Raw genomic sequence first — 17,845 nt, 5'->3', positions numbered from 1 at the left:
CACCCTGAGATCCCAGGCCTGGGGCAGCCCCAGAGACCCCAGACCTACACAAGAGATCTCAAGACACCAGCCCCTAGGACCCAGGAGGCCAGACCAAACCTACCCTAGGGACCCAGTCAGCTGACCGGGCTTAGGTCTGAGAGACCAGGCCCACACGGCCCAGTATAGCACAGCCCCAGAGCCCTTTCTCTAAGTCAGGTGGGCAGAGGGTGGGAGATCTCACACTGCGCTCACCAGCCGTGCTGTTCCTCCACTGGGCCACAGAAGCGCTATGCCTCCAGCCCCTACTCCGATGAGATCGTGGTCCAGGTGGCACCAGCCCAGCAGCAGGAGGAGCCTGAGATGCTGTGGGTGACAGGCCCCGTCCTGGCGGTCATCCTCATCATCCTCATTGTCATCGCCATCCTCCTGTTCAAGAGGTGAGTGCTGCACTCAGGACTCCCGGGGACGGCCACCTGTCCCTGGACTCTCAGGCCCTCCAGGCCTGGTGCATGCAGGCACAGGGCAGCCAGCAGCAGCCTGCACCTCAGCCACGGGCTCAGTGGGAAGCCAGGAAGAGCAGACGCAGTGTGTGTGCACGTGTACGTCTGTTACCTAGGTGTGGGAAGGAGCCGAGGCTCCACGGGGCTGGTTAACGTGCATTCGTAGGTGTGTCTCCCTCTGTCTCTGGTGGATGTGAGCGTGTGTCTCTCTCAGCTTCCAAACACTGCCCTCTCCCGGCTTCCTACCTTCAGTGTTTTTCTCTGCCACAATTACTAGATGACGACTCCTGCTTAGGCCTAGGGAGGTCAAGACCCAGCTGCAGGCCCACGTGCCCATGGACGTTTACTTGGCAGACCTCTGTTGCCTGCCTGCTGTGACCACAGCATCCACAGCTGCCCCACACTCGGTGTGTCTTAAAACTTCCCCGAAACCCACCTCCTGGCCCCCTAGTTACTTGTCAAACCTGGGTGTCACCCTCACCCCTCCTCTGCCCTCTGGCTCCACTATCTCCCATGAATCCTATCCTGAATATCTCTGGATCTGCTCCTGCTGCCCGTCCCGGTGGGCTCCCCGCAAGATGACGCATGTGCAGGCAGCTGGGGACCTGGCACATCGCACACTTTAGTCCTCTCTCTCAGGCAGTGGCACCCACCTTCCCTTGGAGTCCCCCTACCCTGTCCATCCACCTTGCACTGTGAAAGGGACTGCCAAAGATTTAACTTTGTCACCTCACTTACAAACTTTTTAGTGGCTCCCAAGATAAAACCCCACCTCTGTAACTTGACTCAAATGCCTGGCTAGTCTGGCCCCTGCCCCCAGGTGTTGGGAGCATCATTGTCCCACTGAATTTATACAGTTCCCCACCAGCGCGGACCGTGCCTCCTCTACTCTGCAGCTGTCCCGCTCCCTGCCCACCTGGCAACTGCCATCTCATCCTTTAGGACTCCCTTCCAGGCCCCGGTGTACACAAGGCTCTCCCCGGCCCCCACACAGCCCCCCGGCTGTCCTGGTGATGCTGCATTGGGTACATCACTGGGCCTGCATTTCTAGCATTCAGCATAAAGCTGAGCCCACAAGACACGTCAGTGAATGCTTGTTAGAATGCGTGTGTCTGAACATGTGCCACATGAGTTCCTGTGCTCTGTGTCCCATGTCTCCCCTGCCCCTAACCCCTGACCTGCACCCAGTGCCGCCTCCCTGGAGAGTTAATTTCTTCCTCCCAGGGTGAGTAGGACAGGTTGTCCTGATCCAGGGCATGGAGACCTGTGGGTGGGGACCTGAGTCGTGTCCCCCACACCCACTCACCCTCCTCCTCACTCCCATCTGGGTCTTGGTGTCTGCCAGGAGAGGCAGCTCCCTCCCTGTGATGCCATGTGGGTGCCATAAATAGGTCCCTCAGTGTCCCCCATGTCAGGAGAGGACCTGAGTGCTTGGCGGAAACAGTGACCATTCCTTTCTTCTGTCCTTGCCTGTCTTTCGGGACCTAGTAAACAAGAAAGGTAGGAGTCATTCCTTCTCTCTTCACACTCCTCCCCTTTCACTTCTTCTCCTTGTGCACATTTCGGGCCCAGCCGGGAGGGGCGGTGCTTTGACTGGAAGCCTCCTGGCCTGTGGCTATCCGGTCAGCTCAGCAGGCTCTGGGGCAGGCTCTGTCACTCTCTCCATTTGTACCTTGCACAGGGGGTGCCCCTTCTCCAGGGCGTAGGTGTACTGCAGACTTCCACTGCTTCTCCTGTGTGCACAGACTTGCTCTGAGCTCACCAAAGCCTTCTACTGGGCTCCCTATTCTCCGAGTTACCTAAGTGCTGCCGGAAACAGAGTCTTGCATATGTGCAAAGAGCACTGTCTGCAGGGCAGTGGGGAAATGTGTACTGCTACACACTCGTGCGCACTCACGCAAGTTTTCTCCCCAAACTTTTGTGTCCACCAAGCAGAAGCGGCCCCTGGATGCTTGTCAGCAGCTAGACCCCATAGTCTGTCTCTGACCCTATCTCTGTAGTCAAGGGTGCTGAAGCCAGCGAAGGAGGACTCTGCCGGGCTAGGGTGATGCCTTCCCTGTCCCACCCCTGCTGCTCTGGGCATTTACCCTGATACTGAGGGCCAGACAGCTGGGGCCCAGCGCTCTGTGATGTTTGCGTATCTTATGTGTCACTTGCATGTTTATTCCTAGTGGGTGGCTCTTGCTGTCTCAGCTGTGGTGGCCTTGGGGACAGCAGCCACTGCCCAGCAGTGACCTGCCCTCTGTCAGAAGGAGCCACCAGCCTCTGCAACCCCTTTTTCCTCGTTGCACTTCCCTCTGTCCACTCCCCACTCTCCCACTCCCACCCTGTGTTCTCCATGTTGAAGCTGCTCTGCCTCTGGCTCCCCTGCGCTCAGAGACCCCAGGAAGGGGTGGGCTGGTACGGGGGACAGAGACATGAGCACAAGGTCTCCGTGGCAGTCGACCCCACCATGCATCTCTGTCCTCTGCCTGAACCTCGAGTTCTCACCAACTGCCCTTCTGCCTCTTCAGGAAAAGGACCCACTCCCCATCATCCAAGGATGAGCAGTCAATTGGGCTAAAGGACTCTTTGCTGGCCCATTCCTCTGACCCCGTGGAAATGCGGAGGCTCAACTATCAGACCCCAGGTAGGGTGGCTCCTCCAGTTTGCCTGCCCCAGCCCAGGTCCCTGGGGTGTCCACCAAGGGATCCTGGTCTCGTGCCCCATTTCTTGTTTCTCTTTTTTGCCCTTCTCCCTGTACCATCCACTTCGTTGAAGTGACTGAGAAACCCCTACATCCAATAGTTAGACAGGCACCCCAGGGCCTACGAGCCTCTCAGAGGAAGCCCAGCTGCGTAGACCCTGCCTCATCTTTGATCTAAGCCTCTTCCAGCTATGGGTTAAGGGCCCTCACAGAGCCCACTTCCAGCCACTAGGTAGCCAGCCCCTGCATGCTGGCCCCTCCACATGAAATAAGGATGTGTTGGTGGGAAATGCCCCATCATACGCTTACAGTGGGGTGGCATGCCCACAGCTTCCTGGAGGCTGGCCCCAGCTTTACCCTGAGAGCACAGGGCTTGGTGCCTACGCTTCCTTTCCCAGCCACTCTCACATGGCTTTCTGCCTGTTCCTTCTACCTGAAATGTCACTTCCTCCCCGTGCCCCAATAGACACAGCTCAGACGTCTCGGTGACATCTCCCAGACTGCCCCAGCCCCGACACAGGTCTGGGGTCTCTACTCAGCTCCCAGAACCTCTCTGCTTTTTCCATCATGACACCTCTCACCCTGGGCTGGAATTGCTTCGATGACAGTCTGAGCTCTGTGGAGCCAGGAATTGTATCTTTTTTGTCATCCCTCATATTGTGCACATGGTGGGTTCCTATTGAATGTCTCTGAAACAAACACTGACAGTTGAATGAATGAGTGAACTACAGGGTCTGTGTATATATGAGCTAATTATTACTGCATATAAAATCACCCCAAAACTTAATGGCTTAGAACAACAATAATTATGTATTATCTCTCACAGTTTTTGTGAGTCAGAAATTCAGACAGGAGCACAGCAGGAACAGCATGTCTCTATTCTAGAATATCTAGGCCCTCAACTGGAAGACTTGAAGTCTGGGAGCTAGAATCATTTAAAGCAGGGGTCAGCAAACTATGCCCATGGCCAAATACGGCCACCACCTGTTTTTGCAAATGAAGTTTTATTCAAGTACAGCCATGCCTATTTATGTATGTATTGTCTATGGCTACATTCATGCTAGAAAGCCAGAGTTAAATAGGTGTGGTGAATACCTTATATCCACAAAGCCAAAAATATTTACCATCTGACCTTTCCTGGAAGTTTGCTGACCCCTGAATTCTGAAGACTCATTCGTTCATTCACATGTGTGGTGGTTGAAGCTAGAATCAGCTCCGAGCCCACCTGGCCCTGGCTCCTTCACAACATGGGGACTGAATTCCAAGGGCACATGTCTTGGGAGAGAAAGAGCCAGGCAGACCTCGCAGGCTGTTGCAACCTGGGTATCTGAGGAATCAGATCTCCAGCATGTTAGGCACCTGGAAGGCAGAGAAGCCTCTGAGAAGGGATGCCATACCACGAGGGCAATAATTGTGCAAAGAGGGAGTGGGAGGGGCTCTCTCATCGGTGGACATAGCGTATGCAGGAGCAGCTTGGAGGCACTAAGTGTGCTGCATTGGAGCGGGGGATATTGAGAGCCCAGAGATGAGACTGGAGGGTCAGGTGGAGATCCAGTCACAGCAGAACCCGAGCGCCTGGCTCGGGGCTTTAGACTTCGTCTTCAAGGTACCAGGGAGGCAGTAAAGGTTTACGGCAGGGGAACAACAGGGTCAGAATTGTGCTGTAGGAATATCACTCTGGCTGCTGTGTGGAATACAGGTGGAGAATAGGGGAGGGAGACTTATTTAGAAGGCTACTGATTAAGTGAAAGGTGCTGAGGACCTGACTTGGAAGATAGCAGTGGGGTTGGAGAAGCATGGAGGAAGTAGCGGCAGCAGGGGGGCCATGCAAGGATAACTCCATGGTTGCTGGCTGATCAGTGGAGTAGGGGGTCTAGGCGGCAGCCGAGTCTGTGGGGCTGCACCCGCACACTGACAACCTGGCTGGAACCACAGGCGTGGGAGGTGCCAAAGGGCATGCAGTGGTCAAAGCCCAAGAATAGTTGGGCTCTCCAGAGCGCGGCGGAAAGAGCAGCCAGAGAAGGAGGTGAAACGCTGAGGAAGAATGAAGAGTAGCAGGGAGGCTAAGATGGAGCAACTAGAGAGAGGACAGATGGGTGGCAGCCCTGAAGCCAGGGATGGGAGGGCTGTAAGGGCGAGGATTTCGTGGTGGAGACCCAGAAGGACCTTCGGCTTTGGCAGTGGGGACTTTGGAGAGAACCTGGGGGCAGAAGTGTTTCAGTGGTTTGAGGAATAGTGAGCTGGGAAGGAGCAAATGCAGAAACCCCTTTCGGAGTCCAGGTGTAAAGGATCAGAGAGAGGAGAGAGGGGTGTGGTGGGGTCAAGAAAGGATTTCTTTCCAATATGGCATTGTTTAGGGACAGTGGTCATTTGAGTGAGCATTTGAGACACGGGTCCAACCCCTGAGTGGGGGGTGTGAGTCAGCCTGGGGGAGGTGTGGGCGATGCCTCTGAGCTCTAGACCAGGGGAGCATGGGAGGCCAGTGGAAGAGAACATGTGGCTGGAGTTCTCGGCCAATGGTCTGTTTTCTCTGGGATGACATGAAAGTGGTTAGACCAGGGTCACGAGAGAATCTTGGCCTGTGTGTGGGTGCGACTCGGAGAATTGCTGTGCAGGCTGAGGGCCCAGGGGACCGATCCTGAATCCCTGTGGCTGCAGGAGCCAGAGGGAAATGGCAGGGACCTGAGAGGAAAAGGCGGGCTGAAGAAGAGGCAGTCTGTAGTGGTGTTAAAGGCCCAGTGCAGGGGGATGGGGCCAGCTGGACAGGAGGCTGTAGCCCAGGTCAGGCAATGGGGATGGCCATGAGCGTCACCAGAAATGCGGAGATCAAAGGAGCTGAGGCTGCTGGCGGGGAGAGGTGCCCCTGTGGACACCAGCAGTGTCCAGGAAGCCAGGGACACCGGAAGGACAAGGGACAGTGGTAGGCACAGTGGGGATGGCAGCACTCTTCACGGCTGAGAGTTTCCTTTCTATGGTTTTTTAGTTCAGTAAACACTTATTTTTCTCTGTTACCATTTAATTTTTATTCTGAAAATGTGTCACCCCTACAGAAAAGCTGTAAGAGTAATCAGTCGTCATCTGCCTGTTGTGCAGACTGACCCTTCCTTTCTTGCCATATGTGCCTCATCTCTCTGTATAAAAACACACTACCCTTTTGCCAAATCATCTGCAAATAGCCATGGTCAGATTTTGATACTAGAGGGAATGAGGGTTGGTTTGGACCACCATATAGTTGTAAAAAGAGCCCCCCCTACTCTCCCACAGCCAGCCAGGCCCCCCGGAGTTGGGAGAGCCCAGCTCTGGATGGAGATCCATCTGTGTTTCTCTGGTGGCAGAATGGGGCCTGTGGTAGGACTTGCCCCTCAGCCCCGAGCCCCTTACTGCCCCCTGGTCGTGGCCCTCCCACACCTGTCCCCCACTCCCGAGCCCTCTCGGCCCCTTCACCACCTCACCATCCCTGCTCTGTGTCCCACCGTGATGTCATCAGAGAAGGTTAATGGGCTTTCTTCTCTTGCCCCGATATTTTTTTGTTCTTTTCTCTACAGGTTCCAGTGTCCCCAGTTGCCCGAATATCTCAAGTTAGTTTTCCAAGTTCCCATGTTTGGGGCCTATTCTGGCTTCTGTGTGTTTCCTCTTCTTTTTCTCATCCCATCGCCTCCCTTTTTCTTTGAATACTTCTCTCTCCCTTCCCCTCTCTCCCTTCTCACTGTGTCATCTTTTTCCTTCTCCATCCTCCTTCTCCCAAACTTGCCTCCTGCAGTTTGGCTCCCCCCGCCAGTGGCTCCGTGTCTCTCTCCTCGGGCCTCTGGTTGACCCCTTTCTGGGTGCCACTCCTGTCTCTTTGTCTCCATCTCCCCCTCCTCACCTCCACTTCTCTCTCTCTGTTCGTCTGTGTCACTCTGCCATGTCTCTCTGAACTTCGTGATCACTCCATCCATGTGCTCAGTGCTGGGACAATGATGTCACCAAGTCTCCCATGGTGACTGGCGCCAGTGAGGGGCAGGAGGGCTGTCCACAGACAGGGCCCCTGGGGCAGGGGTGCAGGCTGAAGAAGCCCACAGCCCCATCCTGTCAGCTGCCCCATCCAGGTTCCAGCCCCAGCCTGGAAGGGAGGAAGCCTCTCATCCCTCTTGAGAACCCGCCAGGTGGGGCCCTGGTGTCCCCACTCAGCGCCGTGTCACGCACACATGCTCACACGTGCTCACGGCACACACACTCCCTCTCTGCCCCCTCCCCCCAGTCGTGTGCTCTGCCATTCCTGTCGCCGCATGTGCCACTGTCTCCATGCCACCAGTGCCGAGTGCTCCATGGTCACACGTTTACATGTGCACATACATGCATTGGGGCTGTCTCTACCACCTCTCTCGGCCTCATGCTAACTCTTCCTGTGTGTGCCCCCACTCCCCCAGGTATGCGAGACCACCCGCCCATCCCCATCACTGACCTAGCGGACAACATTGAGCGCCTCAAAGCCAATGATGGCCTCAAGTTCTCCCAGGAGTATGAGGTGAGACATCCCCACCCTCTACCACCTGACCCAGGCCTAGCCCCATGCCCGCTCCTGTCCTGCCTTATGTCCCAGATGTGGGTGAGGGGCTCCAGGCTTCCCCAGAGCACAGATTGGAGGGGTCAGCAGTGGCAAGTGGGGAATTTGGCTACTCAGGTGCTGGGCATGGCCGAGGCCCTTCCAGTACCTCAGGTCTACACAGTTAGACACATGCCCAGATGCTCACAGAGGCAGGCAAAAGGACACACACACCCCAATAATAATGGTTAGCGTCAAGAGTTTACTACAGGCCAGCACCGGGCTAGGCACTTTGCATACTTCATTGTACTCAGTCCTTCCCAGAACCCTGGGAAATGGGTACTTTTATTATCCCATCTTACAGATGAGGAAGCTGAGGTTCAGAGAGGGCAAGTGACTTGCCCAAGGTCAAACAGCTAATGAGTAAATGGAGCCAGGACTCACACCCTGGCCTGCCTGACAGCCTGTGCCCTGCACACACTTGTGCTCACATATTCTCAGAGCTGCACAAATCACAGAGATGGGAATCAGGATTCGGCTCAGGCTGCACAAACCCTCCTGCTCAGGGCCCTCCACATAGTCACTTCACTCTGGCCTTGACTCCTCCCTGCTGGGGACTCAGATTTCAGCGCACTGCTCCCTCAGTCTGGGGTCTGAGGGCTTCCAGGCGGCCCAGCTTTGCTAGTGAAAGATGTGACCAGTAGAGCCCCGCCTCCTGTGACGAGCACCGACGGAGCTGTCATTGTGACTCAGCCCTGCCGTTTTCCCTGTTCCTGGTGCGGGGCTGGCTCAGTCTGGAGTTTGCTCCTCTCTGGTCAGATGTCCACCCTCAGCTATCTGTGGTGTCCTAGGCACCAGGGTTCCTCTTCCACGGACTGTGGGCCAGGCAGCTTCCGAGGGCTGTGGGCCAGGTTCCTGCAGAGGAAATTGAGCTTGGCAGGCAGATTGATGAACATGTCTGCTGCGAGGAAAGCATGCTGCCTCTACCTGTGGAGCACCCACTGGGGCCCTGCTTTGCATAAGGTCCTGCTGCCAGGGTAACAAATCCTGTGAGCTGGGCTCCCTGCCTTCAGTTCTTCAGCTGGCGAGGGTGGCCTTCCATGGTCGCCAGCCCATACACATCCAGTCCTATGTCCCACACCTGCCCTTACTCCTAACAAGGCTCTGCACCTCCCTGTCCAGGCTCCCAGTGTTCCCACTTCCACCTTCTGCCCACTTCTCTCCACCAGTATGAGCCTTCCTTACAAAATCCTTCTCCTGCAGGAAGCATTCTCTGGCTACCCCGGCCTACGGCGGTCTTTCCTTCAGCTAGGATACCATAGTTCTGTTACCTTTCATGGTCAGTCAGCCATTCGTCATGCATTGTCAAGCTCCTACCATGTGCCATCCCTGTGCTGCTTGCTGGGGAGAGGGAGGTAGATGCCTTCAGGGACCTCAACCAGTGGGGAGATAAGTGCAGATAGAAAATCAACATGGAATAGGACAATATGCCCTAGCAGTAAATGTGGCATACGTGCAGAGAAGGTAGGCTGACAGCATGCAAGCAGGCTGAGGTGTGGGTTGTGCTGGGGGAACTCGCGGAAGCAGTGCGTGCACTGTCCTGTGGAGAGAAACAGGCTGGTGCCACAACGTGTACTCTGCTGAGAACTGGGGATTGTATCCACCTGTGAAAGAAAGATAATACTAGAACCTGCTTCGTAGGAGGATTAGGTAAGGGTATACATGCAGAGTGCTTACAGCAGTGCCAAGCATGCAGTCAGCTCTCACTAGGATTGAGCTGTTACTGTCACCGTCAGAGGAGGCGAGGGGGAGCCATGGAAGACATTGAGCAGGGAATTGATCATCACGTCGGCATTGTATAAGGATTGTTCTGACTGCAGGATGGAGTGGGGTGATGCGAAGAGGCAGGGAGATGTCAAGTCGGGGTGGGGGGCGCCCTGGGACATGGTGACCGGCGGGACATTCACAGGAGTTTTGAGAACCACTTGCAGGTTCTGGCCAGGACTTTTAGGTAAATGGATGATGGTGTTCTTCACCAAGATTAAGTCCCAGTGGCATCTGAGTTCCCCAGATTTGGAAAGGAAGCAGATGAACTCAGCATGGCAAGGGCAGAGACTGAAGGACCTATGGAGGGCCTCCAGGTGGGGATGTCCGAAAGGCTGCTGGCTGTTTAGATGGGGGCTCAGGGGAGACTAACTTGCAAGTTGGATTATGGGCAGCTCCAGCACATAGAGGTAAGATCCTGCGAGCAAATGAAATCACCCAGGAAAGGCTGTAGAGTTTGAAGAGGCCCTGGGAATGTGCCCTGGAGGAGCGCTGTGTCCTGCCTATGGAAAGCGCAGGGGGAAGGAGAGAAAACGGAAGACAAATAGCCAGAGAGGTAGGAGGCGATCTGGATGAGGCGGTGCAGTGGGTGTCCAGGGCTGGCTACCATTGCTTCCTCTCGTTCTGTGCTCATCTTGTTAGTGGAGTGCGGGGCCTGAGGGACGTTCCCCTGCCCCCGCCCCACCACGAGCACTCTACCAGGCAAAGGGGTTTGGTACCATGGTCACCTTCCTGCCAGGTGATGGGGCAGCTCCTGAGCTCCGTGGCTGGGGGAGCTGGTGCGCACCCTTCACTGGCACAATGGGCCAGGGGCTGGCTGTGGCGTAGGAGCTACGGCTGGATGTTGGCAGCACGTGGAAGACTGCACCCCTTTGGGGACAGTAGGTAGACCTCAGCTCTTACAACCACACTACGTGCCTCCTCCATTCCCTACAGTCCATTGACCCAGGACAGCAGTTCACGTGGGAGAATTCAAACCTGGAGGTGAACAAGCCCAAGAACCGCTACGCAAATGTCATTGCCTACGACCACTCCCGCGTCATCCTTACCTCCATCGATGGTGAGCAGGGGCAAGCCCCCTCCCATCCCTGCTCTCTTCCTCCTTGCTGGTGGGGGTGACGGTTCATCCCACAGAAGAGACCCACAAGTCCTAGGTGCGCTGAGGTGTGGGTGGGGCTTCAGGCCCTGCGACAGTGCTCTCCATGCCCCTGACCGTCTGCAGGTGTCCCGGGCAGCGACTACATCAATGCCAACTACATCGATGGCTACCGGAAGCAGAATGCCTACATCGCCACACAGGGCCCACTGCCTGAGACCATGGGCGACTTCTGGCGCATGGTGTGGGAACAGCGCACAGCCACTGTGGTCATGATGACACGGCTAGAGGAGAAGTCCCGGGTAAGACTGTGCAGGGCCTGCCAGAAGCTGGGATCGGAAATAGCCACTGGGGAACTTTGGGCACCTTTTTCCGTCCCTGTGTGAAGAAGTTTCTCAAGGGACTCCCCAAGTACTATTGTTTTCCTGGGGTGTTATCGTGGTCCCCAGATGCTAGTGGGTTCCCAGGATGTTAATATGTTGCACCAGATGCTGCATTTTCTGAGAATGTTACTATGTTACCCGGTTGCTGGCGTGTTCCTGAGATGTTCACATGTTCCCCAGATGCTGGAGCGTTCCTAGGGCATTAACACATCTCCTAAGTTAATTAGTGGAAAGAGCTGCTGTTATCTGCTTTTGCACTGCAAAGCACTGACTGAAACGTAAAATTTACAGAGCTTGAAAATGGCACATAAACATTACGGGTAAATTTGGCAGAAAATGTGCCTGGTGTATCTGGTCATGAATAAATAAATTTCAATTATAGCCCTCATTCCCTCAACTAGGGCAGGAGTGGCAGCGTAGCATGAGAGCCTGATGTGGTTTGGTGAGGGATGGCACAGTGGAGCTGAGAATTTGGGTCTGGGGGTTCTTGTAGCTACATAGGCTAGCCCTGCCCCCCTGCTTCTGACCCGGGACCCCTGCCCTTTTACCCCTCCGAGCCTTTGGACATCTCCAAACACCCTTGCACGCTGTCCTGCTTTTCCTTCTGCAGGTGAAGTGTGATCAGTACTGGCCAGTCCGTGGCACTGAGACCTATGGCCTCATTCAGGTCACTCTGCTGGACACAGTGGAGCTGGCCACGTATACTGTGCGCACCTTTGCGCTCCACAAGGTATGGCCCTGCCCCAGTGCTTGTCCCCACCCAGCCCCATAAGCGCAGTGGTCTGAGTGTGGTGTGTGCTGGGGGTGGAGCTCAGGGGCTCGGAGGTGCGTGAGTGCGCTGTGCTGGCCAGCGCCTGGTCACTCTGCCCTGAGCATGTAGCAGACAGACTCCTCGATAACGCCGTTTCTCCCCACCCTTCGCCCCAGAGTGGCTCCAGTGAGAAGCGGGAGCTGCGTCAGTTCCAGTTCATGGCCTGGCCAGACCATGGAGTTCCCGAGTACCCAACCCCCATCCTGGCCTTCTTGCGGCGGGTCAAGGCCTGCAACCCGCTAGATGCAGGGCCCATGGTGGTGCACTGCAGGTGAGGGGGTATGGTGCCACCAGAGGGATGGGAGGGGGAGGTGGGTGGACCTGTGCCCCAAGCCAAGACCATGTCCTGCAGCGCGGGCGTGGGCCGCACGGGCTGCTTCATTGTGATTGACGCCATGCTGGAGCGTATGAAGCATGAAAAGACGGTCGACATCTACGGCCACGTGACGTGCATGCGATCGCAGCGTAACTACATGGTGCAGACAGAGGACCAATACGTGTTCATCCACGAGGCGCTGCTGGAGGCTGCCACGTGCGGACACACCGAGGTGCCTGCCCGCAACCTCTACGCCCACATCCAGAAGTTGGGCCAAGTACCTCCTGGGGAGAGTGTGACCGCCATGGAGCTCGAGTTCAAGGTGAGCCAAGAGGCGGGCCTGGGCTGCGTGGTGGAAGTGATTCCCCCCGGGACGCCAGGCCTGACCAGCCGCTCCCTCTCCTTAGTTGCTGGCCAGTTCCAAGGCCCACACATCCCGCTTCATCAGCGCCAACCTGCCCTGCAACAAGTTCAAGAACCGTCTGGTGAACATCATGCCCTATGAGTTGACCCGTGTGTGTCTGCAGCCCATCCGGGGTGTGGAGGGCTCCGACTATATCAATGCCAGCTTCCTGGATGGCTATAGGTCAGCACGCTTATGTCTGCCCCAGGCCCTACGGGTACTTAGGCCTGCATCTAGCTGGCTGGGGCTGCAACAGAGAAGGGTCAGCCCAGAAGACCAGAGTGGGCTTCCTGGAGGAGGGTGATCTGAGCGGGGTCCTAAGGGACTAGGCAGTCTTGGGGAGACTAGGAGCACAGCACCTCCAGCATGTCCAGTCTTATGTCCACCCCAGACAGCAGAAGGCCTACATAGCCACGCAGGGGCCTCTGGCCGAGAGCACCGAGGACTTCTGGCGCATGCTTTGGGAGCACAACTCTACCATCATCGTCATGCTGACCAGGCTTCGGGAGATGGGCAGGGTGAGCCCACCCCCCAGGGCCCTTCTCATAGCTGGGAGCACAGCAGCCACCCCCTCTGGAGGTGCTGTGCTCCCAGAGTCTCCCCAAGACTGCCTAGTCCCTTAGGACCCCGCTCAGATCACACTCTTCCCTCCTTTCACACCCAGCCTCCCATCAGCATAGAGTCTGACCCCCCGGTTATCACCACCTGAGGAGTCCTGCCCCAGAATCCTCTGAAAACTGGAGCTCCCCTCCCCCATTCCTCCTACCTGATCGTGGGGGCTGGGCCCTTTGTCCACAGGAGAAATGCCACCAGTACTGGCCAGCAGAGCGCTCTGCTCGCTACCAGTACTTTGTTGTGGACCCAATGGCTGAGTACAACATGCCGCAGTATATCCTGCGTGAATTCAAGGTCACGGATGCCCGGGTGAGTGTGCACACGGGAGCATGTGTATTTGCATGAAAGCGTGTCTGTCTTCGCCTGAGCACGTGTGGGATGGGGGCTGCCTACATGGTGCCCTAGCTCCAGCTGCAGTAATGTGAGGCTCCCTGGGAGCACATTTCCCAGGGTGCTTACCTGTGTCTTTGTCCTCCCCTCCTGGCTTGGTGGGGCTGCAGCCCAAGGCACTAACCCCATTTCCTGCCTGCCTCTTCCAGGACGGGCAGTCGAGGACTATCCGGCAGTTCCAGTTCACAGACTGGCCGGAGCAGGGCGTGCCCAAGACCGGGGAGGGCTTCATTGACTTCATTGGGCAGGTGCACAAGACCAAGGAGCAGTTTGGGCAGGACGGGCCCATCACAGTGCACTGCAGGTGAGGCCGGCCCCTGGAGGGCTAGGCAGGAGCAGGGGGCCCTGCGGGCCAGGCGGCAGGACCCCTGACCCCACGCTGTCCCTGCGCAGCGCTGGCGTGGGCCGCACAGGGGTGTTCATCACTCTGAGCATCGTCCTGGAGCGGATGCGCTACGAGGGGGTGGTGGACATGTTCCAGACCGTGAAGACCCTGCGCACACAGCGACCGGCCATGGTGCAGACAGAGGTACGGGCCGGGGTGTGGGCACACGCTGCCAACATGGACCATTGCCCGCTCTGCCTGGGACCCTGGGGCCGGAGGAGCAGGCTGTGCTCCTCATTCGGCAGCTCTGTACTGAGCACCAGTGGTGTGTCTGGCTCCAGCTGGGGTTGGACATAGTCCTTATGGGGTGCACAGGGGGACAGCAGGTGGATGTGGGCAGTTTGGAAGGAAGAGAGAGCAGCCTTCAGAGATTGTTTCAGGCTCTCGACACTACCTGGGGCAGGTGCTGGGCACGTGCCAGCACCGGCTCCTGGCCAGCAGTGGCTGAGTTCATGGCCTACCGGCTGCAGTCTGAGTGCCCTTGGCAGTGTGTTGGGGTACCCGCTGGCACTGCCCTCGCTGACCCAGCCCCCTGTCCCGGCAGGACCAGTACCAGCTGTGCTACCGCGCAGCCCTGGAGTACCTCGGCAGCTTTGACCACTATGCAACGTAACTACCGTCCCCTTCTCCTCCGCTGCCCCGACCTGGGGGCTCCGGAGGGGACCCAGCTCCTCTGAGCCATACCGACCATCGTCTAGCCCTCCTGCACGGATACCGTTGCTGGCGGAGCACAGCCCACTGGGATCACAGCGTTTCAGGAACATTGCCACACCAAACAGAGAGCCCAGAAACGCCCTGAGCGAGTGGGTGGGCCGGCAGGTGGGCACCACAGCCGCTCTGTGTCCGCCGGGTCCACCCAGAGCCCGCTCCGAGCTCTCTGTTTTGCTGCCGCATTTCTCATGCTTCTTCTCATGGGGTGGGGATGGGGCACAGCCTCCTTTTTATACGTTAAATGGGGTAGACTGAGGGATTCTAGCCTCTTCCCTCTGATTTTCCCTTTTGCAAATTCTTAACTGCAGAATGGGCCACTGTAGGGGTTGGGTATAGTTTATTTTCTTTTTTGAGTTCACTTGGATCCTTGTTTTTGTATGACTTTCACTGCTGAGGGACGAACATGCCTTTCTCGTGTGTGTGGAGCTGGGGTTGCCAGCCTAAGCGGGTGGGAGGGGGGGTTCACTAATCCGCTGCTCTTCCAGCCTTTCAGACAAGATCCTGTTTCAGCCAAATGCAGGGAACATTTTTTTTTGTTTAAGTTTTGTTTTGTTTTTCCTTAAGAGCCTTATTTTAGGCCCCACAGACAGTGGTGGGCGGGAGGAGAGAGGAAACACTCAGCCCCAGTCGTCTGTTCTAGTGTGTGTTTAACATTCACAGCCCAGAACCACAGCCGCATCAGGGGGAGCCTGGCAAGGCGTTCCTCATCACCATTATGTTTGCAAAGGTTAAAAAAAAAGCAAAGACAAAAAAACAAAAACAAGCAAACAAAAAAAAAAAATCAAAAAAGAAAAAAAGAAAAAAAAAGAGTCCTATCCTGGCCTCTGCTTCAAACCCCTGAGGAGGGGAGGTGGCTCCGTGTGCCTGGGGCTCTCTGGGGAGCTGCCAGGCTGACCTCCGGGCCCGCAGAGCTGTGCTTTTGTGCCCGGCATTGCAGTGTGGCGTGGTGTTGGTAGGCTGTGGGTCTGGCCATGTGGCCAAGGCAGTTGGCACAGGTCAGGGTGTGTGCCACACCCTGCACACCTCAGGGCCCAGCAGGGGCACGGCTGGCCCTTCAGGTCCAGGCCAGTGGGCCTGGCAGCACATGTCTGCCCTCAGAAAAAGGGCCAGAAGATTTTCCTCCCTGGTTTGCAGCTATTTTCAAAGCCCGTGAGAATCGCTCTTTTCCACTCCTTCAAGATGCCCTCATAAACCAATGTGGTAAGACTACTGGACTTCTCTCAATGGTACTATAATCAACCCTTATAATCTCAGCTTGCTGAGGGGCAGGGAGAGGGCCTCTTCCTCTGGGCAGCACTATCTAGATAGGTAAGTGGGGGCGGGGAAGGGTGCATAGCTGTTGTAGCCGAGGGATGAGAAACAGACTTCTCCAGATCTAGCTAGGCTCGGTCAAGATCAACAATGCAGGGTTGGTAATGTTGGATGAGACACTCATTTTTACCTTGTGGATGCTAGTGCTGTAGAGTTCACTGTTGTACACAGTCTGTTTTCTATTTGTTAAGAAAACTACAGCATCATTGCATAATTCTTGATGGTAATAAATTTGAATAATCAGATTTCTTACAAACTGGTCCTCTGTCTCAGCTCTTTCTGGAACCAGAGTCTGGACTGTATAAGCTAATACCTAGGGGTAAGTTCTGGAGATTTCCTGCTGAGTATTTGTGACAGGATGGGCTCTTGGTATGGTGCCCATTTTCAGAGGAATGGTTGCAAACCCTGAAGATTGAGCCGCAGTCTTCAACGCATGTAAAGAACACTGCACATAGGACCCGCTTCCCGGAAGCATACATACCCTTTGCCTCTCCTCGCTCTTAGGGTGTTGTAAGGCGCCGTGTCAGGGGTCCTGGGACTCCCCCTTCAAGGAGCTACACCGCCCCCCCCCCCCGTCTCCCTTTACCTCGCTTTCTTCCTCCCCTGTTATAAGGAGAGGGATGGCACTGGTGGCGGTGAAGGCTGTAGCAGTAAGGAAATTGGCTAGTGAAGATTCTTGTGCGTACTGGACATGGTGTGGCCTTCCAGTCCCTGGACACATGGCGGTATCTACTTGTTGAGCCCTATGGCCCCCACTGGTGATCAGACAAGTCTTACCAGGATGTCAAACTGGATCTTCTGGGGACACAGATGCAGGAGACCCAAAACAAGGGGGGAAGAGAAGTACGTGTCGGCAATGACCAGACTAGAGTATCATGATGAGCCCAACACAGGTGCTGTGGGTGCACTGAGGTAGCACTTAACCCTGCAGCAGGGTCAAGGAAGGCTTCCTAAGAGGTGATGTAAGCTGGATTCTGAGTGTTTCATAAGGTGAACAGGTTACTTTTAAAAGGTAGGACAAGATTTCCCATGGAGAGAGCAACTTGTACAAGGCTTGGAAGCATGAAAGAGGCTAACAAATAGGAGAAGCTACAAGGAGTGCAGCATGACGGGGGTAGTGAGACTTGGGCTAGAAAGGTAGGCTGGAAGCAGCTGAGGGGTTTGAGTTGACTGGAAAGGTATGTAATGTCCCAGGCAGGTGAAGCGCCTCTAATGGGCCGCCTCCTTTGCGGCCCTCACTGTGCTCCACAGTTGGCATCTGTCCCCTCGGAGGCTGAGTGAACGAGGCCTGGGATCAGAGCCCTTGGTTTCCCCAGCACCTCATTCAGTGCCTGGCATATTTCTATTTGTTCAGAACAACAGCACCATCATTGCATTATCCTTGATGGTATTAAATTTGAAGAATTGTTAACTAAATGAAAGAAGGAGCCATTAAACATTTTCAAGGGAGCAAAATATCAGAGTGTCACTTGAACACCAGCGTAAGAACTGCACCAGGCAGGCTGCACACAGGACTTTCTGGACATGATCACTAAGCCTCAGAACAACCCCGCAGAGCAGACCCTCTTCTCTCCCAGATGAGGAGAGAGGCTTACCTAGATTAACTTGGCAAAGACCACAGGACAGGTAAGTGCCAGAGCTGGGACACACCTGGTTATGTCTGCTCTAGAGTCCCTGCCCTTTCCATCACCTGGTGTCAGCCACCATTCACTGTCACTCCACCCCTCACCTCCAAACTCACTTCTCAGGGACCCCCATCACAGTGTATAGCACCCCATCCACCCTGTTTCCTAATCTGGCATCTTTACCCCCATGTTCAGCTAATCAAACCCTGCCCATTTTGGCTTTCCCTCTTGCACTTGTTCAGTTCTCTGCATTTCTACTGCTCTGTCCCAGGTCACCCTGTC

General features: G+C 55.7%; 1 protein-coding gene across 23 annotated transcripts in view; it reads left to right on the top strand.

Moving 5' to 3' along the window:
• PTPRF (protein tyrosine phosphatase receptor type F) overlaps window positions 1-16,183 on the top strand; it is an 86,479-nt gene extending 70,296 nt beyond the window's left edge. For 14 of the 23 annotated variants that reach the window (XM_081054779.1, XM_081054785.1, XM_081054782.1 and 11 more), the window contains 15 exons: window positions 265-419; window positions 2,996-3,111; window positions 6,714-6,746; window positions 7,578-7,675; window positions 10,454-10,577; window positions 10,740-10,915; window positions 11,607-11,726; window positions 11,924-12,078; window positions 12,160-12,445; window positions 12,531-12,709; window positions 12,918-13,044; window positions 13,325-13,450; window positions 13,681-13,835; window positions 13,925-14,060; window positions 14,461-16,183. In XM_081054779.1, the coding sequence (XP_080910905.1) occupies window positions 265-419; window positions 2,996-3,111; window positions 6,714-6,746; window positions 7,578-7,675; window positions 10,454-10,577; window positions 10,740-10,915; window positions 11,607-11,726; window positions 11,924-12,078; window positions 12,160-12,445; window positions 12,531-12,709; window positions 12,918-13,044; window positions 13,325-13,450; window positions 13,681-13,835; window positions 13,925-14,060; window positions 14,461-14,529 (2,055 nt within the window). In that variant the 3' untranslated portion in view covers window positions 14,530-16,183. The remainder of the gene's footprint in view (window positions 1-264; window positions 420-2,995; window positions 3,112-6,713; window positions 6,747-7,577; window positions 7,676-10,453; window positions 10,578-10,739; window positions 10,916-11,606; window positions 11,727-11,923; window positions 12,079-12,159; window positions 12,446-12,530; window positions 12,710-12,917; window positions 13,045-13,324; window positions 13,451-13,680; window positions 13,836-13,924; window positions 14,061-14,460) is intronic. The other 9 variants (XM_081054780.1, XM_081054768.1, XM_081054766.1 and 6 more) reach the window with 1 other exon arrangement.
• The last annotated feature ends 1,662 nt before the right edge of the window (window positions 16,184-17,845 follow it).

This window comes from Rhinolophus hipposideros (genome assembly GCF_964194185.1).
Source record: "Rhinolophus hipposideros genome assembly, chromosome: 8".
NCBI lineage: Eukaryota > Metazoa > Chordata > Mammalia > Chiroptera > Rhinolophidae > Rhinolophus > Rhinolophus hipposideros.
The sequence above is the reverse complement of the archived record's forward strand: the minus strand, read 5'-3'. Positions and strand labels throughout refer to the sequence as shown.